The sequence below is a fragment of the Coccinella septempunctata genome, chromosome 2 (assembly GCF_907165205.1).
Source record: "Coccinella septempunctata chromosome 2, icCocSept1.1, whole genome shotgun sequence".
Lineage (NCBI taxonomy): Eukaryota > Metazoa > Arthropoda > Insecta > Coleoptera > Coccinellidae > Coccinella > Coccinella septempunctata.
Genome location: NC_058190.1, coordinates 19,753,184 through 19,778,100, shown reverse-complemented (window position 1 = coordinate 19,778,100; position 24,917 = coordinate 19,753,184). Strand labels below are relative to the sequence as shown.

At 37.4% G+C, this 24,917-nt stretch overlaps 1 protein-coding gene across 1 annotated transcript in view; it reads right to left on the bottom strand.

Annotated features, from left to right (window-relative positions):
- The window catches only part of LOC123308358 (transmembrane protein 245), a 208,975-nt gene that overhangs the window by 23,433 nt on the left and 160,625 nt on the right, over positions 1 to 24,917 (bottom strand). The window contains exon 5 of the mRNA XM_044890978.1: positions 22,129 to 22,313. Coding sequence (XP_044746913.1) covers positions 22,129 to 22,313 — 185 coding nt within the window. The remainder of the gene's footprint in view (positions 1 to 22,128; positions 22,314 to 24,917) is intronic.

Here is a 24,917-nt window from a genome sequence, read left to right as displayed (position 1 = left end):
AGATAAGAAAAAAAAACCCTGTCAAAGGAATCTCATCTATTATACTGAATTATTACCGATCTTTATTGCTCTTTTTTTTTCCGGCATGCAAAGACACCCTTATTTAAACAATAAAAGACCCAAACGTCTTCTCGGAACATCTCCACAGATGAGAAAAAAAAACCTCTGTCAAAGGAACAAAGAAACATTTCCAATTTTATTTATTATACGAAATCATGGACCACCTTTGTAGCTTCTTCCTTTCACGCACACAGAGACACCAGACACCACCCTTAATTAAACAACGATTTTTTCATCTAACTCTGAAAAATATTCATCAATCAATCTAATAACACACCAGTATAACATTTCATAATCCAACCACATAATGTTCAAGTACTCCGAATCATACTTTGTCGGATTACTCTTCAATCGCCATTGAAGTGGTTCAGAATCTGCTTACCTTCCCTACTTAGATTTTGGTATTCTAAAATTTTTCTCCAATATTAAAACATCAACATCGAAATATGTCGAATGAGGCCGATATTCGATTTCTGATACTGAACGAAAGACGGAAGTTTTTGTTTCATTTCCTTCTATAGGTCTTGAAACAAGTATAACAATCAATAAATAAATTTCACATAATATTATAATTATACTTCCAAAGGCAAATAATTGGAAAGAATTACTCGATAGATAAACTAGAATATGGGTTATAATCACTAGATTTAAATCTTTCGCTTTTAAAAAATTTTGTCAATGACGAGACCACGAAACTTTTACGAGACTCTCGAGACGAGACTTCGTGTCTCATCGGCGAGACGAGACGAGACTACAGTAAAATCTCGTCTCGTTGGTCTTGTGGGAATCACTACCAACAACACCGAATTCTTAGCTGTAGTTCTTGATTGTAAGTCGTTGGAAAGTATTCAAATTATTTTCGAATGTCAATTGACAATGCTCTGTCAAATTCTAAACAGTGCTACCTACAGTGGGAAAAACGAAACTGATCCCATATACCCACGAAATTAAAGACAAAATCGAATAAGTGAATACACCAGAGTTTTAGACATCTTACACATAACCTAAAATAAAATGAAGGCATTTCAAATTGACGCTTGAATCCCCACCCCTTATTGATCAACGATGCGATCGCAGCGACTCCTATTTTCCCCGATTTTGGAGACACACTTTAGTACGGCGATTGTTCTCCCTCTCTCCACTCTCCATATTCCAAACAACAATTTGACAGTCAGTTGGTTCCAGAATCGAAATCAATGAAACCTCTGCATTTCTGAATATATTGAAGGATTAGCAACTGAGAATCATTGAATGGACCTATAAAGATAATAATTTCCCCTTTATAGGCACTTCATGCGAGGGATGCTTTGTGGAGCATGCAACAATTGACTTCCAGTAAAATGTTTTCTACACATGGTGTAGTCAGAAGTGTTTGCTGAAGTTATTGTCTTAACGTCCTGAAAATTTTATTCACTTTGGAGCACTGTAAATAAAAATCAATGAAAGACCGATTCACATGTTACGAGTTTTAATACGTACGCTTCCATCGTCCTTAGTTGGGTAAAATCTTGATTTCGGAAAATCCATTTTATTATTTGATCCACAGTTCTTCACCATCAAATAATTTTGGAACGATATTTTCGGGTTTTCACCAAGAAATTCAATGAAAAAATTCTTAATCACCAACTAGAACGAGCTAGATAAACAAAAAACGGTACTAGGATCAAAACATTCAAAACCTCTTTGATCAAAATGGCCATCTGAAATCTCACTAAATATTATATGTTTCTGCAAATGGCACTCAAATTAATATTTTAACCAGTCCCGGCGTCTTAAAAACACACTTGACACAAAGATGGAGCTCACATCACTTTATTCGCTTCGTTTCTCATCTTTATACTCTATAATCTTTGGTACTGTCCAAGCCATTTCCATAGTAATGAAATTGGTTATTGGAACAGAGGAAGTGATTGGTTAAAATTTATTTACGAGGATAGGTTATCCTCCTAAGAAACCCATCTCTCTCGGCTTGCACGTATTTATTACTGGACGCTTTCCACTTTGATTATGATTCAGTGACTAAACACGAAACATAATTCTAAAATTGATGGTTAGGTGACGCTGCATTCGAAGCAAGCGCATCGTAATCACAATGAGTCTCAATGCTCAATGTTCCACACAACTAATGCCCGTTTTGTTAATGCGTTAATGCTTGGCAACGCAGAATAAGGGAATTGTACACTAATTACTCTTCTTCTTGAAGTGCCTATCCTCTATGGATGTTGGCTATCACATTGGTCCAAATAACTTGATTCACTGCCGCTCTGAATAGAGCTGTCGATGTCATTGCAGTCCATGTTCTTAAGTTTCGCAGCCAGGATATTCGTCTTCGCCCTGCTGACCTTCGGCCCTCTATTTTTCCCTGCAGGATGAGCTGAAGAAGGTGGTATTTTCCATTTCGCATGATATGCCCGAAGTATTCCAATTTCCTGCATTTGACACATTGTAGGTATTCTAATTGTCCGTCAATGCGTTGCAATACCGTATCGTTTGACACGTGGTGTACCCATGGGATTCTGAGCATGCGGCGATAACACCACATCTCAAATGCATCTATGCGCTTAGTAAGGGTCCACGCTTCTGCTCCGTATAGAAGGGTTGAGAGCACATAGCATTTTAGAATTCTTTTTCTAGTATGAATGTTAAGGGACAGGTTGCATAGTACTTTACGCATCTTGTTAAATGTACTTCTTGCTTTTTCGATTCGACATTTTATTTCCCGAGAATGATCCCAATCCTTATTCAAGGTGCAGCCCAGATATATAACTGTTTCGGCCATTGTGAGGGCTATATTGCCAGCAGTAAACTGTATGTTGTCGATAGGGTTTTTACTGATAATTAGTGTGTGTGTCTTCTTACAGTTTATCTCCATACCATATTTAGTGCATGCAGTCCCTACACGGTCTATAAGTCTCTGGAGCCCTTCAGCAGTGTCTGCTATAAGGACGGTGTCGTCAGCATATCTGAGGTTATTTATTATTTCACCGTTTATTACAACTCCATCTTCTATGCTGTCTAATGCTTCTTTAAACAGATGTTCTGAGTAGACGTTAAATAGAAGTGGTGACATTATACAACCTTGGCGTACTCCTCTCCTTATGCTAAACTCCTCTGATGTTTCGTTTTCGACTCGAACAATGGCTTCTGGTTGTAAATATAGCTTTGATATTATATTTGCGTCTCTGTCATCGATTCCGGATTCACGTAGGATTGAGATGAGTATATCATGTTTGACTCTATCAAATGCCTTTTCAAAGTCTATGAAGCACATAAAGACGTCTGTGTGAACGTCCCGTGCTCATTGAATCAGGACCTGTATTGAGAATAAGGCCTCTCGGGTACCCAGTCCCTTCCTGAAGCCAAACTGTGTGTCGCTTATTCCCTCATCGAGTCTTCTATATACGCGTGCCTGTATAATATTAAGGAAAGCTTTTAGGATGTGACTCATCAAGCTTATTATTCTGTGGTCAGAACATTTATTTGCGTTCGCCTTTTTGGGTATTGGGATGAATGTCGACAGCAGCCAGTCATTTGGCAATTGACCGCTTGTGTATACTTTGTTAAAGAGGTTGGTAAGCAGTTTTATCTGTTCTGGATCCAGCAGTTTGAGGACTTCCCCATGAATTCTGGTCTGGTCCAGGAGCTTTGTTGTTCCTTAGTCGGTTGATAGCTGATTCCACTTCCTCTTGTGTAATGGTAGGTCCTTCGTCACCGACCACCGGGAATCCATTATCGATATTCTCGTCTCCGAAAAGCTCCTCCATGTATTCTTTCCATCTTGCAAGTTTTTTGTCGGTTATGATGTTGTCATTCGAGTCTAAGATTATTCCTGGACCCCGTCTTTGATATCCTCCCGTTGCTTCCTTTATTTTCTTATGAAGATTAAAGTTGTCGTATTTCTTTTGCAAGATCTCGATTTCGACACATTTTTCTTGTAGCCACCGTTCTTTAGCTTCTTCAATTGCTCTTATGACTTTCTTGTGTAGCTCCTTGAGTTTTTCCTTGTTGTCGGCTGGGGATCTCCAAGTGTATAGTCTTCGGGGGGGTAGTTTAAAAAATGTGTTCATGATTGTGATGTCCACTTCTTGACAGAATTCAATTAGTCGTTCTCCTCTCTCATTTCTTACTCCCGTCCGAAACCACCAACCACATCCTCCACCTTTCCCTGTCCGATCTTAGCGTTCATGTCGCCCATTATTATGTTAAATTCTTCCTTCTTTGTATGTTTGAGAGCAGTTCTGAGTTGTTCATAGAAATTCTCTATTTCTTGATCGTCGCTTTCGGATGTCGGTGCATATGACTGTATGATGTTGAGGTCGAATGGTTTAGCCTTGATCTTGATTAGCGCGACTCTATTCGAAATCGGAATGAACCCCTTTAAGGCTTTATTGGTTTGGTTATTAAGTATTATTGCCACTCCATTTCTGTTTCTGGTGGTATTTTCTCCAGAGAAGTATATGTGATGTTCGTCTATTATGCAGTGTCCGGAGTCCGGCCATCTTGTTTCGCTGCATCCTAGTATGTCGATCTGGATACATGTTTTGCCTATTCTGAGTGGATTCGACTGCAGTAATAATTCGTTCCATTAATTGTTCTTTATCATTAATTTCCACTGCGTAAACTTGTTGTTTCAAATGTCCCTATACAAAATAATCCAAAGGTTTCAAATCAGGTGATATCGCTGGCCATAGCACCTGACCACGCCGACCAATCCATCCACCATTGAAATTTTGGTTTAACCAGGCGACAACATTTCGTCCAACATGCGGTGGTACTTATGAAATTTAATTGGTTGCATACAGAAACATTATTGTCCAAAAACTCGGAAACGAAGCCACATCGGTCACTACTTCAAAAGTAGATCCGACGAAACACAAGGAGAAACAGAAACCACAGATTACAGAGTAGAACAGAAACAGTGACGATTGTTGCCGAATTAAATGGTCAAAGAGTCGAAATTACCCCGGCATACAAGCCACCACAAAACAATTTATTGGAAGAAGAGATAAACAACATGTTGGAAGGGACAGACCCGAAAATTTGCATCGGAGATTCCAACTGTAAATCCCCATTATTGAACAGCAGAACAGAGAATAGAAAAGGCAAAAAACTCAAGGATTTCGCCAAAAAACAAAATGCCATAGTGATTGGACCAGAGTTACCGACATATCTTGCTTTTGGTATAGGAATACCGGATGTAATAGATATCGCGATATTGAAAAATATCACTCAAGAATTCTCGATTGAAACTATGGAAAATGGAACCTCAAACCACAATCCCGTGGAATTGACAATTGGAGAAAAACCAAGAGAAAAACTGATGTAAATAAGAGAATATACCAATTGGGCTGAATACAGCCATTTAATACAATCGGAAATAACAGAAATTCCAAAAATAAGCACTCCAGAGGATCTGGAATGTGTGGTTGATAAACTGGAAGAGGTTATATTGAAAGCTTACGGAAAAAGCACGAGAAGAGTGAAGAGACCATCACCAAGTCATCCGCATGGCGATACGCCTAAAGAAGAAAAAGATCTTATACGAGAAAATCGAAGACTCAGAAGACTTTATCGGATGAATAAAAATGATCTGAATAGATGGAACCTCAACCGCCATAGCCAAGTTCTGAAAAATGCCCTGAAAGATTTAAGAACAAGCAGATGGAACAAAAGGGTTCAAGAACTGAATACAATTATCATTCTGCATGGAGAATGCAATAGAGGCTACGAGGAGAGAAGACTAAAATTCCACACCTAGACGGAAAAAGGGGCGGAATGGCGTACCAATACTGATAAGGCAGATGGTTGAAGAAAATGATGAAGAAATGGATGAATAAAAATATCCCTCGCTTCAGATTTAAGATTCTTTCCGATGAAATATTGATTAAGGCTGATTCATGCTAGACCGTGTCGGGTCCGGGCCGGGACCCGGACGGGACACGGTCTAGCATGAATCAGCCTATGAGCAATTTCAATTGACCCATCCACACTACACCGGTTGGGACACGTGCCGTGCCCGTGTTTTCAGAGAGGCGATCCGGTTGCAACGGCCCGGAGTCGGTCCCGGCCCGGCTCCGACACGGTCTAGCATGAAAATTTGATGGAAACGATGTGCAATGCTTTCCTTATGAGATTTTGTGTTTTATATAAATATTTGCGAGGGCGTATTTCTTTGGTTTAGTTTTTGAGTTTTTTGGGAGCCTAGGGATGCGGGAGGAGGGTTTGCTGTGGTATATAGTATTTCACTGCATTTCAGAGAATATTAGAAATGAAAAATTATAACGCGAAAGGACGCACAGGAGTTAATAAAGAAAAAAACAATAAGCTTTTCAGTGTCGCTCATCTGAATGTACGCTCTTCAAAGACAGGTTTTGATGAGTTAACAAGTATGATGCACGATTACGAATTTGATGTTACTGGACTTTCAGAAACGTAGCTTACACCTTATGGCGATACTATGGCATTTTACATTCCAGGTTACAATTTGTTGAGGCAGGATAGAGGAAGTAGAGGGGATGGCACTGGTTTTTACGTGAAAAATTTTATCAAAAGTTCAAGAGTCAGTTTTGAAAATATTCCTGAAGAATTCGAATAGATAGCTATCAGTTTGACAATAAATAAAATAAAAATGTTAATATCAACTCTGTACAAGCCAGTAGGGTAGGTAAGCAGATTCTGAACCACTTCAATGGCGATTGAAGAGTAATCCGACAAAGTATGATTCGGAGTACTTGAACATTATGTGGTTGGATTATGAAATGTTATACTGGTGTGTTATTAGATTGATTGATGAATATTTTTCAGAGTTAGATGAAAAAATCGTTGTTTAATTAAGGGTGGTGTCTCTGTGTGCGTGAAAGGAAGAAGCTATAAAGGTGGTCCATGATTTCGTATAATAGATAAAATTGGAAATGTTTCTTTGTTCCTTTGACAGAGGTTTTTTTTTTCTCATCTGTGGAGATGTTCCGAGAAGACGTTTGGGTCTTTTATTGTTTAAATAAGGGTGTCTTTGCATGCCGGAAAAAAAAGAGCAATAAAGATCGGTAATAATTCAGTATAATAGATGAGATTCCTTTGACAGGGTTTTTTTTTCTTATCTATGAGGATGTTTCGAGAAAACTATCAGTTTGGGTCTTTTATCATAAAATGACAATTATCTGAATTAATGGTCACTCTTTTACTCCCCAATATACCTGTGGATTCTAACCGTAATAAAAATGTAAATTTTACCCATTCGAAATAGTTTTGGTGCTATAGGTATTCGAAGATGTCAGTCTGCATTCCGCCTCATGTGATAAGAATGACAGGTTTACTCATTCCCTTTGTCCCAAAATTGGTACATTATGACCGCTAATGGGGGCTGAAGGTTTATTGTGTTTAATGACAAAGGGCGGAGCTATCCCTTAATTCTTCTCGATACACCTGTCGAGTGGCGTTTCTCACCGTAATAAATAAAAGATTTAATTGGTCTTTAGTTCAGATTCGTTTGATGCAGATCTTTTATAACGAAAACAGTCTGGTTATTTTTTTGAATGGTAAGAAGGGCCATGATGGTGGGGAAAAAGGGTCGAGAAGAATATAAAAAGAATAGAACTGCCATTCCAACATCAGTCTTCAATTCTCAGTTGCTCTGGCTTTGATGAAAAAAGAAATATCACAGAGTTTGTTGCAGTCCATAGAGTAATAAGAAATTGTTTTTCTTCAGTGAATTTTTGTGACGAATCTCATTTTCCAATGTAAGTATTCAAACTTTGTAGCGATGGAAATATTCTTAAATATTTGAAATTTATTTCAGCATAAAATAAAAAAAAAAACAATAAAAATTATAACAATGGATCTGACAAAAATTAACCAGTGTGGTTCACTTTCACAGCACCAGAAACCAATTGCATCACTTAAGGATTTGATAGTGGGTGAAGTCCATCGAATAATTGATGCAAAATTACTGAAGACTAGATTCGGGGAATCTATTCTCTTGGAGTTGGAAGAAAAGTGTATATTTCTACCGAAACGAGCAAACGACCATCTGAAGCAAGTCATAAAGGAATTCAGTGGAGCTGGGTTTGGAATCAAATTCCTTGGGGTGAAGGAAATACCGAAATATAAACCAGTTCAACTGTTTGAGATTGTCCAATTGTGAAGATGAAGGTATGTAATATTGATTTATTCCATAATGCAATGAATATTCTGTTTCACGAAAATGACATCATGATTAGAAAAAAATGGATCAATTTGATTAACAAACATATTCGTTTATTGAAAAATTTAATGAAAAATACTCATCACGGACAAAAATTCAGCATTCAATCTGCCATTTGCCATTTGAAAAGATACAAAATTCAACTAAAATCCTTTGATGCGCATAGAGGTGAGGGAATACGAAGTGTAAGAAGTAATCGGGTGAAATGGGAGGATGTTCAATCAGCATTTGAATCAAGAATAAGAACTGGGGTTATAATCAATTTAAAGCATACGGTCGTTGAAGAATTTTTCGATGATGCATTTCATCTTTTCAAACATAGAATTAGAAATGCAATAAGCAGTATTGGAATTGTTAAAGTGAATTTAGTATTTTGCGGACAATTCATTAAAAAAAGTGGTGATGATGAGCTACTCGATTTCAAATATTTCCCTACACAAAATGCAACAATTGATGGGGGAACAGATTTAAACGATTGGTTTGAAAGAAATGCTTTAAACATAATCAAACAAAAACTTGAAGAATTTCAAGAGAAAGAGAGTGGTTTTGCTCTTCAATCAATTGTTTCATTAGAAGTCAATATGAATAAGGTGGAAATGGGTAATGGAGGTAGTTCATTCATCAATCTTCCTGAAAAAATTGCGGCCAAAAAAGCATGCATTAATATCAAAAACAATGATCAATGTTGTTTTTTGTGGAGTATTACTGCATGCTTACATCCAGCATCTTCCCACTCTGATAGAGTGTCATCATATCCCTACCCAAGCACTATTTTTAATTGTGATGGTATAGATTTTCCTATAAAACTTAAAGATATAGAGAGGTTTGAAATGTTGAATAATGTTTCAGTGAATGTTTTCTCACTGCAAATGGTTAAAAATGATGATTTCATTGTAGTTCCATCTCGTATCTGCAAATCCAAAATTCCACAAAGACATGCCAATTTACTTCTAATTCAGAATATATATAACCATATTGATGATGGGAAAAATGCTCCTATTGATGCCAAAATAGAATATCATTATGTGTATATTAAGAACTTGTCGAGGTTAGTGTCGAAACAACTTAGTAAGTCTAAGAAAAATAAGTTCATATGCGATCAATGTCTTAATTATTTCACTACAGAAGAAAAACTAGGGAAACATATCGAATTGTGCTCGAATCATGAGCCATGTCACATACAGTTTCCAGAAAAGTCTCATGTTAGTTTTACAAATTACAGATACAAACAGAGAAGTCCTTTTGTAATGTATTGTGACTTTGAGTCATATTTGAAACCAATCAATGATATAAATTTGAGTTGTTTAAAGTATCAAGAACACAAACCTATCAGCGCAGGTTTTTATTTGAAAAGTTCTTATGAGGACATTGTACCGTCATATTATGAGAGCTATACTGGGGTTGATTGCATGGAATGGTTCTCGAATAAATTGTGTGAGATTGCAGATAGGTTATGCAAAATAATTAATCATGTGAAACCCATAAACTCAACTGGTTCACATAGTCGAGTTGTATGCCATATATGTGAGAAAACATTCAAAGCGGATGATAAAATAGTCATGGACCATGATCACTTTACTGGAGTGTGCCGCGGGTGGGCTCACAATAGTTGTAATCTCAATTTCAAAAAGTCTTTTATCATACCAGTAGTTTTCCATAATCTAGGTGGATATGACGCACATATTCTTATAAAGGAGATTGCAAAACAGGGCCGCGTTTCTCTTCTACCATTAAATAAAGAAAAATATATTAGTTTTACGAAATATGATGAAAATACTCAAATACAATTCAGGTTCATTGACAGTTTACGTTTTCTCAACAGTTCGCTAGAGAATTTAGCCTCATATCTTTCATTGAATCAGTTTATTGAATTGAAAAAACAATTTTTCGACTATAATGATGATGCATTCAAACTTTTGACTAAAAAAGGTGTGTTTCCCTATGACTATATTAGTAGTGTTGATAAATTGAATGATACATGTCTACCATCCATTGAGAAATTCTACAACAAATTGAATTATGAAGAGACAAGTGATGAACAATATCTACACGCTCAACTAATATGGTCCACATTCAATTGTCAATCATTGAAAGATTATATGATGTTATATCTTAAAACTGATATTATGCTTTTAGCCGATGTGTTTGAACAATTCCGCAATAGCTGTATAAAAGAGTATGAATTAGATCCTATTCATTTTTACACCCTTCCGGGTTATACCTTTCAATGTATGCTTAAAACAACAAAAATCAAATTAGAAATCATTAAAGATATTGACATATTACTATTCATAGAAAACGGTATAAGAGGTGGAATAAGTCAGTGTTCAAACAGATACTCTACGACTAATAACAAATATATGGGGCCAAAATTCGATGTTAATGAACCTGAAAAGTATTTACCCTACTTATATGGTTGGGCTATGAGTCAGTTTTTGCCATATGGGGGATTCAAGTGGACATACACAAATATAGATATTACACAAATACCTGATGATGCTCCCGAGGGATATATTTTAGAGGTTGATTTGGAATATCCCGCCGAAATACACGACAAGCACAAAGACTTGCCATTCTGTGCGGAATCACGTATCCCACCTGGATCAAAGTTACCTAAATTATTAACTACCCTTTATCATAAAAAAAATTATATCGTGCATTATAGGACGTTGAAACAAGCCTTGAGTCATGGACTTGTTTTGAAAAAAGTCCATAGAGTTCTTCAATTCAAACAATCTGCCTGGCTCAAAATGTATATTGACAAAAATACACATTTGAGGCAGACAGCAAAAAACAATTTTGAAAAAAATCTTTTCAAATTAATGGTTAATGCTGTGTATGGGAAAACGATTGAAAACGTCCGGAAGCATAGAGAAGTTAAATTGGTCAACAAATGGTATGGCAGATATGGTGCAATGAATTTGATTTCTAGCCCTTTCTACAAGGATAGAATGATCTTCGGAGAAAATCTAGTCGCTATTGAATTGCAAAAGCGTTTAATCACAATCGATAAACCAATATATGTAGGAATGTCTGTATTAGACATTTCAAAGGTTTGCTTGTATGAATTTCATTACGATTATTTCCAACCTAATTTCAAAGAAAGTATATTGAATTATGTAGATACTGATAGTTTAACTTATGAGGTATCAAATCAAAATCCCTATGAGTGCATAAAACGAGATTGCTACACACGTTTTGATACATCTGACTATCCTAAAGGAAATCCATATGGAATTCCTCAAGTCAATAAAAAAGTATTGGGTTTGATGAAGGATGAGAATAATGGTAAGATTATGACCGATTTCGTAGGATTAAGATCAAAAATGTACTCATTTCGTGTTGACAAAGAGGAAATAAAAAAAGTGAAAGGCATAAAGCGGAATGTGATTAAAAGCCTTTCTTTCGATGACTACTTGAAATGCTTGATTGATTCCAACACTAAATTAGTAAGACAAAGAAATATAATATCTAAATGTCATGATGTTTTTTCTATTGAGCAGGAGAAAATTGCATTGTGTAGTAGAGACGATAAAAGATACATCCTACCTAATTCACATTGTACTCTACCTTGGGGTCATTATCGAATACCATCATCATCCTAGATTCTAGAGGGTGAGAGGGGGAGAAATATAATGATGAATTATGCTGTGACAGCCATTGAGAGAACTTTCTCATACGACCCGAATTTGTCTGAGAAATTCATCAAAAAGTTTCCACAACAATATGAAGAATTTGAACAGTTTCCAATAAAGGATTGGATGCTTGTGGGACAATTCATATTGTACTTACAGGGATTGATTCCAACCTTTGACATAATCGAAGTATGGATACTGGGTCCTCATCATGATCTAATGATGGATTGGTTCCGTGGCAAATCCATATTGTGGACAAAGACAAATGAGGGCGATGATGATGATGATGATGATGATGAAAATCACGCAGATTTTCATTTTGAATGGAATTTAATCAAATCTGATTCATATATATGCACGATTAATGAAATTACTATCAAAGTTCATGTTATGGAATACACAGATATGCCAGCGAAAAATATGTCGCATTGTCATTATTTGGACACGTTCAGTAAACTGAATGATTATTTTTCAAATCATGTTGACAGAAGAGCATTGCTGTTAAAAAAATCCATATTGATTAATTCTTACTATAGTAAATGTCACTCTCATTGTGTTGAATCAATTGATTCTGAAATGTATAAAAATGTTTTAGTTTATAATCCTCCTCCTCTTAAATATTTGTCTTTTTTGAAATACTTAAGCGATCCCTCTGTGTACCCCATTTATAGATATTTATATGAAAAGTTGGAAAGGGAACCTCCAGATTTATACAAATCCTCATTTTGTTTCGATTCCGAATCTTCAGATTCGGACTCTGAAATATTTTATTTATGAAATATGTTAAATGAACCATTCAACATTGTAAATATGTGGATATATATGTATATGAAATAAATACTAAGAAATGTATAAAAAGTATTTTTATTATCCTTCACAAATATTTCTCTATGTCACAAAGAATGTTGTTTTCATTTGAAATCATACATTCACATAATATCAAATTTTCAATAGAAGGATTGATCTGACAAAAAATTCCTATTAGTTCTTCAATGGATTTCGAACTATCTTTTTTAATATTGGTTATAGTTATCAGAAAATTCTTATAATAAGATTTGAAATCAAGTTTCATAAGCATTTCCAATCTATTTCTGAGAAAACTTTTATTGAATTCTAGAATCTTAGCAACATCGTCGCTAATAAGATATAAATGATTTTCCTTCCTTGATATCATGATCATTTTGAATCCATTCACAGTTGTGGTTGTAACAGAAATATCATCAATAAATCGAATATCATTGGCTTCATTCAAGTTGAGGATTTCAGTAAGCATCATCCATTGCATGTAATCAAACGAAATGAACATTTTTCCACCAAACATCAAAGAGTCTTCATTCGTTGACAGCTTCACTGAGGGTTCATAGTTTCTCGCACTACTTAAGCCACAATCGATGTTATATCCTCCTGTTTTGAAATTTGTATTCAAAACAAATTTTTTTTCGATATCAATCATTTCAGAATCGTAATATGGTTATATATATTCTGAATTAGAAGTAAATTGGCATGTCTTTGTGGAATTTTGGATTTGCAGATACGAGATGGAACTACAATGAAATCATCATTTTTAACCATTTGCAGTGAGAAAACATTCACTGAAACATTATTCAACATTTCAAACCTCTCTATATCTTTAAGTTTTATAGGAAAATCTATACCATCACAATTAAAAATAGTGCTTGGGTGGGGATATGATGACACTCTATCAGAGTGGGAAGATGCTGGATGTAAGCATGCAGTAATACTCCACAAAAAACAACATTGATCATTGTTTTTGATATTAATGCATGCTTTTTTGGCCGCAATTTTTTCAGGAAGATTGATGAATGAACTACCTCCATTACCCATTTCCACCTTATTCATATTGACTTCTAATGAAACAATTGATTGAAGAGCAAAACCACTCTCTTTCTCTTGAAATTCTTCAAGTTTTTGTTTGATTATGTTTAAAGCATTTCTTTCAAACCAATCGTTTAAATCTGTTCCCCCATCAATTGTTGCATTTTGTGTAGGAAATATTTGAAATCGAGTAGCTCATCATCACCACTTTTTTTAATGAATTGTCCGCAAAATACTAAATTCACTTTAACAATTCCAATACTGCTTATTGCATTTCTAATTCTATGTTTGAAAAGATGAAATGCATCATCGAAAAATTCTTCAACGACCGTATGCTTTAAATTGATTATAACCCCAGTTCTTATTCTTGATTCAAATGCTGATTGAACATCCTCCCATTTCACCCGATTACTTCTTACACTTCGTATTCCCTCACCTCTATGCGCATCAAAGGATTTTAGTTGAATTTTGTATCTTTTCAAATGGCAAATGGCAGATTGAATGCTGAATTTTTGTCCGTGATGAGTATTTTTCATTAAATTTTTCAATAAACGAATATGTTTGTTAATCAAATTGATCCATTTTTTTCTAATCATGATGTCATTTTCGTGAAACAGAATATTCATTGCATTATGGAATAAATCAATATTACATACCTTCATCTTCACAATTGGACAATCTCAAAGAGTTGAACTGGTTTATATTTCGGTATTTCCTTCACCCCAAGGAATTTGATTCCAAACCCAGCTCCACTGAATTCCTTTATGACTTGCTTCAGATGGTCGTTTGCTCGTTTCGGTAGAAATATACACTTTTCTTCCAACTCCAAGAGAATAGATTCCCCGAATCTAGTCTTCAGTAATTTTGCATCAATTATTCGATGGACTTCACCCACTATCAAATCCTTAAGTGATGCAATTGGTTTCTGGTGCTGTGAAAGTGAACCACACTGGTTAATTTTTGTCAGATCCATTGTTATAATTTTTATTGTTTTTTTTTTATTTTATGCTGAAATAAATTTCAAATATTTAAGAATATTTCCATCGCTACAAAGTTTGAATACTTACATTGGAAAATGAGATTCGTCACAAAAATTCACTGAAGAAAAACAATTTCTTATTACTCTATGGACTGCAACAAACTCTGTGATATTTCTTTTTTCATCAAAGCCAGAGCAACTGAGAATTGAAGACTGATGTTGGAATGGCAGTTCTATTCTTTTTATATTCTTCTCGACCCTTTTTCCCCACCATCATGGCCCTTCTTACCATTCAAAAAAATAACCAGACTGTTTTCGTTATAAAAGATCTGCATCAAACGAATCTGAACTGAAGACCAATTAAATCTTTTATTTATTACGGTGAGAAACGCCACTCGACAGGTGTATCGAGAAGAATTAAGGGATAGCTCCGCCCTTTGTCATTAAACACAATAAACCTTCAGCCCCCATTAGCGGTCATAATGTACCAATTTTGGGACAAAGGGAATGAGTAAACCTGTCATTCTTATCACATGAGGCGGAATGCAGACTGACATCTTCGAATACCTATAGCACCAAAACTATTTCGAATGGGTATTTTTTCATCTAACTCTGAAAAATATTCATCAATCAATCTAATAACACACCAGTATAACATTTCATAATCCAACCACATAATGTTCAAGTACTCCGAATCATACTTTGTCGGATTACTCTTCAATCGCCATTGAAGTGGTTCAGAATCTGCTTACCTACCCTACTAATCTAATTTCGAATATCTTTTCACACATTGAATTTTTATGGGTTCAGTCGTAATCGATTAATTCTAGTTTGAAACTCTTAGTTATTTACATAAACCGTATCGCTCATATCAGTCAGGTTATAAACTGTTTGCATGAAGTGGGGAAATTTGAGGCAACTATTTGAATACATCAATGCGTGAAAGAAACAGTCTCTTAAAAATTCCGTATACAGCGTGATTCGTAACTATTAGGATATAAGGGTACCTAATAGCTTTTCAAGGTACATTTGGTCCTATCAATAGTTATGAATCCCCCTGTATATAATCATTGAATGCTAACTAAAAATGTCTGATTCAAAATAATGAGAATAACAAACTGTTCCTAGGAAATTGTCAACAAGTAGAGAATTGTCCCACGCATTCATGCCATAACCCATACCGTAATATTATACCAATTCATTGCGGACCGACAAAGGGTTTTGCTGCAAAACAGGCACCAGCTGCATCACTTGACGATATATTCAGTATTCGTGAAAGCAGAAATGAACGGAATATTTATGAAATATATCAAAGACCACCGGCTCGTGTTTTACATACCCTGAATGTTTTAACCAATAAGAGTTCGTTCATCTTGGGAAGTTGATTGCAATGAAATGAAGAATTTCTGCTCCCCTCATTCTGATAAAATTTTCCATACAAACAATTTTGTTTTCTCTTGTATGGCCTTTCCCTGATCTCCCCCTCCCAATCCCTCCCTGGCTTCTTTTCTATCAGTACGGCAGAACTTATAGCAATACAAAGAGCGATCTCCCTTGTGGCTTGTACCGACGTTTCACGTTCGGTTATATTTTCGGACTCCAAAAGTGCCTTGGAAAAAATCTCCAATTGGAGCATTCACTCTTCCAATGATTACATCACACTTGATATTAGGAAAATATTAATCTCACTCAAAAATTCCGGTCGCTCACTATCCCTTGCGTGGGTCCCAGGTCACACTTGTATTCCTGGCAACATTTCCGCTGACTCTCTAGCCAAAGAGGGAGCTTCCCTTCCCCACTCTTACTCTGTCAAGGTAGATGCCAGGAAGTTCTGGCCCCTTTTTAAAAAAACAATTTGGGAAAGCTGGAAAAGAGAATCGGTTAACATAGGTCGTCGAAAGGACGTTCCTACTCTCAGATGACTTGCCCTAATTCCCTCAATAAACCCTTGTTTGCTTGCGTATGCGGGGAAAAGGGTGATCTTCTTCACATTTTCCTTCAGTGCCCTAATAATCAGCCCAACATAAACAAATTCTATGCGGATGTGACTCGTTTCCTTGGGAGCTAAATTCCCCTCCCGTTTCGTCTGGAGGATGTTTTGTTCTCAAACGCCTCTATTATTGTTAAGATCATGTGACGTTTTGTCTTGGACTTTTTTGTATCTGTTTCCCATTCCCCCCCCTCGTGGAGAGGCCACAACACGTCCAATAATTTAACAAGCGAAAAAGCCATGCCCCTGTAATTGAGAACATTCCTGTTGGCTATTGACTTGTTCAAGGCCCTTCCACCGACGGAGCCAGCAGCCGAAACTTGTGATGTGCCGATGGCCTAGTTGCAGAACACATAGTAAAGGAAGAAGAAGAAGAAGAAGAAGAAGAAGAAGAAGAAGAAGAAGTCTTGTATGGGAAAAATAGATGATATCAATAAGAAACTCGGTGAATTATTTTGTATGAATTGAAATAGGATATCCGGTCTCCTCACGAAAAATGGTAAGTCCGCCAGAAAGCCTTCAAACAGATATCAGCCTGGACAATGAAACTCTAGAACAGGTCGAGCAGTTCAAATACTTGGGAAGCTTCATAAATACTAGGGCTAACCTTGACACGGAAATACACAACCGTATCAATTCGGCATCACGGGCATTCTGGAAGCTGAAAGACAGAGTGTTCCAAAATCACGACCTCAATCTGAAGACCAAGACAGCTGTTTACAGAGCAGTGGTCCTCCCAACGCTTCTTTACGGAAGCGAAAGCTGGACTCCCTACAGGCGACATATTAAACAGCTTGAACAGACGCAGCAACGTCATCTAAGACAGATAATGCACATCAGATGGTTCCACAAAGTTTCGAATGCAGAAGTCTTGCAGCGCGCGAGTTGTACAACAATTGAGACTCAAGTAACGAGGGCCCGACTCAGATGGAGCGGCCACATTCTGAGGATGCAGGACACAAGACTCCCCAAAATAGCTCTATACGGCGAAATCACTGAGGGAGCCCGGAAACCAGGAGGCCAGTATAAGCGGTTTAAGGATACACTACATCAATCCCTAAAATCAGTTAATGCTAATCATAACTGGGAACAACTAGCGTTAGACAGGTCACAGTGGAGGTCTTTGGTCCACAGTTATAATGGAGAATCGAGAAGGATACAGCGGCGGCCAGATCTGGTTGGAGACTATCCATGCCCTGAGTGTGGAAGGATCTGCAGGTCACGGTTGGGTCTCTTTAGTCACAGGAGGGCACACAGTCGCAACTAGCACTGAGAAGTTACAAGTCTGTTCAAATTTATTTATTTTTTTTTTCTTCTTTTCGTAGATTTATTCCCGGTAACGGGATACAGCAATGAATGAATGAATATATAAAATCAAAACTGAAAGGGGAAAATTTTCGACCCGAACGAGCCTCGAACTCGAACGATTCTTAACAATGGGGAATATTTCATTTTGGGGTAAAGATAATTTATATATTATATATTTTCCATTATCAGGAATGATGAGAAAGAAAAAGCCCAAGGGTGTGAAAATACCAATATCTATCATTTATAAAAAAAAAATGGTTTAGAATTTCAATCAACCATTTCCGATCTCGATTTGTTTGTGAAGCCCGTTTGCAACGGCCGAGAATTCTCTACAAAATTCTTGCAAGAAAATGGCAGAGATTATTTTGTATTCAAGTGAACAGAGAATTCTACCGAAAGTGCGTATGCAACGGTAAATAATTCACGACGCATGAATTTTCGAGTAAATTCTCTAGAGAATTCTCGGCTGCTGCAAACGGGCTTCAATGAAGCACCCGAAATGATTCCAAAGTTTTCAAATTAGAAAGAAATACTCCTAGGAGCCTTTTATCGTCCGAATTATTCACGAGACTACGAGACCAATGCGAGACTCTCGTACGAGACCGAGAAAAGTCTCGTCTCGTCTCGTACATGGAATATCAGGTCTCGTCTCGAGTCTCGTCTCGTTTCCGAGACGAGACGAGACTCTCGAAAACGAGACTCTCGTAGGCATCACTAGTTGTTGGAATTTGGGGCAGAACCGAATCAGATGAACGAACATTTGGAACGGATATGGCTGAGTTTTATGGCAATATTTCGAAGGAACTGTATTGAAAATACGTAATGTGAGCATGTATTCAGAATCAGAAATACATAAATCTATTCGAGTTTGTTCTTCAAATATTCTTCCTGGGTAGATATAGTGAAAATTCCCTTTCCGTCAACTGAATATATTGGATATGATATTTTACCAATCAACTGTGTTTTATTTCTTAATAAACTTTTTCCCAATCTCTGATAAAAAATCATTTGGAATTACCCCCCTCACGAATTCAAGTTGACAAACGGAAATTATCTTGAAGAATAACAGTAAATACTCCTTCGAACCTTTATTCGACAGTGTTGAAATATCGACAAATTTGTTTTTACAACGAAAATTAAACTGTAAATCACAAATAATCCTTAACAGCTGACAAAATGGGCCAGTTCATATTTTGCACTCGTTGATCGATATTCGATATCAACGCAAAACGAAATAAAACGAGAGAGTATCAAATGACATGGTGGCGCCGCCACGAAACTGATCCCATATCCCCAATTTGGTGAAATGTTGATGCTTACAAAAAGTGACAAGAGCACACACCAGTGTTTTAGACATCTTAGTTATGTGTCACCGTAGTTAATCTGATGATTTTTCAAATCTATATTAAATATGAGTTCTCCGAATTATATGCAATGAAATACTAGTCATATGTCATATTATAAAGGGGACTATATGCTTTATTCATTCATAAAAAATGACGAAATCAATGAAATTCAAAAGGAATCACCGATAAAAAAAATTGTACCTACGTTTGTGTATCATTGTTCAATGAAAACAGGTATGTTAGTTGGTGTACTGTAACCTTCAAAATTATATACATTCTCAGTGAGGAGTAGAACATATCAAGACAACAAAACGTAGCAATCACTTATTAGAGTAGATTAGAGTAGATTCTGTTTCCAATACTCAGCTGAGAACCGTTATAAACCATATATGTATTAATTCCGATTTCGTCCCCGACCAGTATTCTGTGAGTCACACACAGGACTACACCCACATCCTCCAGGGGAAGAAAATCTCCACTCTCGACCTAGTGAGTGCATACAACCAGAACCTCCTGGCAGAAGAAGACGTTCCCAAGACAGTCAGCACAATGCCATTTGAACTGTTCGAGATCCCAGTCATGACATTTGGACTACGGAACGCTTCACAGATCTTCCAAAGATTCATCGATAAGGTTCACAAGGACTGGACTTCTGCTTCAGCTACATTTATGACGTGCTAATCGCCTCATCGTCCCAAGAGGAACACATGGAACATCCTAGGATCATCTTCGAGAGGTTCCGCATCTACTCTATCGTCCAGAAATGAAATTCATTGGTTCCCTCGTCTCTACCGATGGAACAAGACCACTGCCAGACAGAATCCAAGACATTCTAGAGTACAGTCAACCAACAACCGCCAAAGACCTTTGAAGATTCCTGGGTATGATAAACTTCTATATTCGTTTAATACCCCGAGCATCACAGACACTTGTACCTCTCCACGACCTGCTGGTGCCAAAACTGAGAATAAAAGCGAAGATCTCATGGACCCCAAAAGCCACTGCAGCTTTTGAAGAAAGGAAGAAGATGCTAGCTTCAGCAACCTTGCTTGCTCATCCCAAGGACGCCACTGCTCTAGGCTTAGTAAGTACTGCAGACGGAGCTACTAACAGTTGGTTTACAGCGAATGGCAAACACTGGCATTCTTCTCCAAGAAACTGTCACCACCCAGAGACTCGTTATGGAGTATACGACCGTGAACTGATAGCCATCTACCTAGCCATCAAACACTTTAGACACATGGAAGAGGCCCGAAACTTCACTATCTTCACGGATCACAAGCCATTGACTATGCAGCATTGCCACATCGCAAGGGAATGAGGGCAAACTGCAGAGATATCTTCAAGATGACAAGGGATTGCTGCTACGGAAGATTGAACCACATGGGTCAGAAATCGCTGTGTACTGTGATACATCCACACCTCAGGCAAGTCCATTCCCCACGAAATTATTCCTCAGAGCAGCCTTCGATGGATGCATCGGCCAAAATGGTTAAACAACGCTTTGTATGGCCTTCAGTCAACGCAGACTGCAAAAAAAGGTCCCGCAGCTGTATAGAGAGTCAGCGAGCCAAAGTCACTCGCCACGTCATGGCTCCACTAGGTACTTTCATGCCACCAACACGTCGATTCGACCACGTGCACATGGACATCATCACCATGTCACACTCTGTGGACTACCGATACTGCTTCACCTGCGTCGACCGATTCACTACATGGCCAGAAGCATCCACCATCGTCAGAGAATTTCACACCAATTGGATAGTAAGGTTCGGCACTCCACTTTAGATCACCACTGATCAAGGAAGACAATTCGAGTGGAGCCTGTTTAACGAATTAATTAAGTTGACTGGCACGAATCACATCCGAACTACCGCCTATCACCCAGACCTAAAAGCAACGGCAGCAGAACTAGTATATGGAGAGCCACCAAGATTGCCTAAGAGTTCCTATCTACCAGAAGTACGGATGACATCATTTTTTTTTCTAGAGCCCTGATGATGCAAAAATAAATCAACGAAAAGTTGGCCATCACATAAAGTGGTTTCGTCGTTTTTACGTTGCCAACCCTGAAAACTTTCACCAGATACTTTATTGGAACGAAAAACACTCTGTTGAAAGCAATTAATACCTACGCATGCTCAGCTCTGAGCTACTCATTCGGTATCATCTTTTGGATCATCGCCGATTCAGCAGAAAGATAGAAACAATGCTTACGAAACATCATACATATCACCCTAAAAGCTCAATAGTACAAACAGAACTGAATAAAAGAAAACTACCTGCTATCTGTCATCAGTCATCAGCACCTATGGTTTGAAATGTAGAAATTTTGACCAGAAATGTTGAGTTTTTCATCGTGGCACAAACTCCCAAATTACCGCTCTAATTTCGAATTTGGAGGTGGTGTAAATGATGTGCATCTGGAAGGTTTAGATGTGGTTCATAGGTGAATACTGAGGACCATTTGTAACAGGCCAATTGATTTTTCCAATAGGAAACTTTATAAGGAGTCTAGAATACTGGATGTAAGCTAGCTTTTTTGTGTTGGTATGATGGTTCGTACGAAACAAGGTAAATTTCTATGATAGAAATTCTATCTGATTCTATCACACACGGTTACGACACTTGACACTAGAAAATGGATGAACCTAGTTTTGCCACGTTGCAAGAAATCCAAGCGTCTATAAGCTCTGAAGTGAAATTTCAATACTTTAGACCGGAAGAGTTTGAATTATGATAGCTTTCATCATACAGCACTGATTTTCACTTACCATATTCAAAATAAAATTCATTACTGCAGTACCACCTCCTAATATCACAGACAGAACAGCGCTCATAGATCCTAACACTAAATTGAAATTGCCTTTCACAAGAGACCACACTGAATCCAAAAGGGACAACAAAGTTCCAATATTTTGTTTTCCAAATTCGATAAGGCCACTTATGTTGAACATTTCTGAAAAAAATGTGATAATAAAAAAATTTGCACTTGGTGAAATAAAAAAGTGAACGATATTCCGTTTCGGTAATATTTAATTAATTATAAGTATAAACTTTGAAAGCTCAATTTGATCAACTCAAAGATAAACTAAAAACAAAGAGTTACTCCTTGCAAAAAGAATGGCAACCCTTGCACAAAAAGTTTCCCCCCGCCTATACCGTGGACCCACCCATATCTTTCAACATCTTCATAATTCCCTGCCTGCCCTTGTATCGAAACAATACAACGAGTCATATAGTCATACAAAAGTGTACACTAGCGAAGCTACGGAATTTTTGATTCCGTCTACGAAACTTCCGAAGTTTTTTGTAAGTTCTATAAGTGTATGTGTTATAGAGCGGAAATGCGTTCAAATTCAGTGTATTCAGTGTCGAGTCCAGATCCCAAGATCGCTGGTTCCACGGATATCACTGGTGAGTCGATTTATTCTTCTGATAGTATAGAAAATATATAACTTAGCCACATAGCTTGATAGTAACATAGTAGTAAGGATTTCCAATATTCATTATTATTCCGAAATACCTCATATAGTTCAATACGGACAAAAAGCCATGTCGGAGGTCTCAGACAATGAGAGCTCCTACATGGAAGCTACGGACACCGAAGAATTCAGCGATGGAGAAGCAGAGGAGCTTGTAAGGCTCGAAGAAGAGAATGGGCAGTTGAAGGCTCAAATAAATAAACTGACTGAAACCGTGGCTCAGTTGGTCGGGGAGATACGCCTCTTGAGAGAGGAAGTTAACAAGAATAAAGCGCCTCAATCCCCTAGTTTTGCTGAAATTGCAAAACAGATTACGGCACAGAAATCCCCCACATTTGCAGAAATTGCAAAGCCGGTAGCGGTCCCCAAAAATTCCTGCAAACAGGAAGTAGCTCCAGAACCGGAAAAGAAGAAAAACTTTGCAACTCAAGTTGCAAAAACCCAGAACGCGCCGCCCACAAAACGCGCGCGTAAAAAAAGTTCATCTTCAGACGAGGAGACCGCGAAAAAAGCAACGGAGTTACCTAAAAAAGATATCATCACGACGATGGGTACAGCCGATTGGGTAGAGATCTCAAAAGCTCTCTACTTGAAGAAATTCATCTACAACAGAGCAACCGTCGTAAAAGACGGAATCAGGATCGTAGCCTCGACTGTGGACGACTACAGTAACATAACAAAATATTTTGACCAGATTGGTGAGGAGTACTTCACGTACCAGGTGGAGGAAGAGAAAAAGATCTACGCAGTTATAAGACATCTCCCAATAGATGCTGACCTAGATATAATCAAAAATCCATGACGCCGAGGTGTCCAGAATGACATCCAATAAAACCAAAAAGTTTATACCCTTATACCTGGTCAAAACTCAGAGAAAGGAGATTTTCGAAATGAGACGCCTCTACAATCTCTGCCTTGTAGTGGAATCACAAAGAAGGGCAGAAAATCCAAGCCAATGCTTCAGATGCCAAAGGTACGGACATGCCCAAAACAAGTGCTCTTTTCCATACAGATGCGTCAAATGTTTGGGCAATCATTGCACAAAAGATTGCGAACTTACCAGAAAAGGTGAGGAGAGAAATTCCACAAGCGTTCTGTGCGGTGAAGAAGGCCATCCAGCAAGCTACAAAGGATGTAGCGAATTCAAATTAGTTTCAGGGAAGAGGAAAACAGGCCAGAAATCGGCTCAGCAGAGCACGATTCCTCAAAAAGTCCAGGAGAAAAAGAAGCCCACCCCCTCCAAAGTAGACGACAAGAAAAAAGAAGTATCCAAACCAGTACAGAAGAAGGAACAACCAAAAATGCCCCAAGCTAAACCTACGATCAACAAAACAAAAGAAAACAGAAAAGTCTCTGAATCCGCCGACGATTTAGACACTTTTACTGAAAAATTTTTTAACAAAATCATGTTGAAAATTGAAAGAGATATGGAGAAAAAACTCCAAGGAATGTTCAGTAAACTGAAATAATGGAACATACAACTAGGAGAAATTCCCTTAAAATAGTCTCCTGGAACATAAACGAGGTCAGAACTCGAAAACCCGAGATAGAAGAAATAATATCAGAGAGAAAACCTGTTATTATAGCCTTACAGGAAACAAGAATACAACCAAATACGCGATTGAACATCATGAATTATGAGATATATAGATGTGACAGAATCGCAAACACTGGGGGAGGTGTTGCCTTACTGGTTAGACGAGATCTGAAACACTATTTTAAAGGAAGATCTGACGAGTCACAAATAGAAACAGTGACGATTGTTGCTGAAATAAATCGACAAAGAGTCGAAGTCACATCGGCATATAAAAGACCCCCAAATAACTTATTGGAAGAAGAAATCAACAACTTACTAGATGGAACAAACCCGAAAATCTGCATCGGAGATTTTAATTGCAAATCTCCAGAATGGAACAGCAGGATGGAAAACAGAAATGGCAGAAAACTGAAAGATCTCGCTGAAAAACATGAAGCTATCGTTATTGGACCTGAAGAACCAACGTACCTAGCATTCGGAAATGGATTACCAGATATAATTGATATCGCAATTATGAAAAATATCACTAGAGATTTCTCGA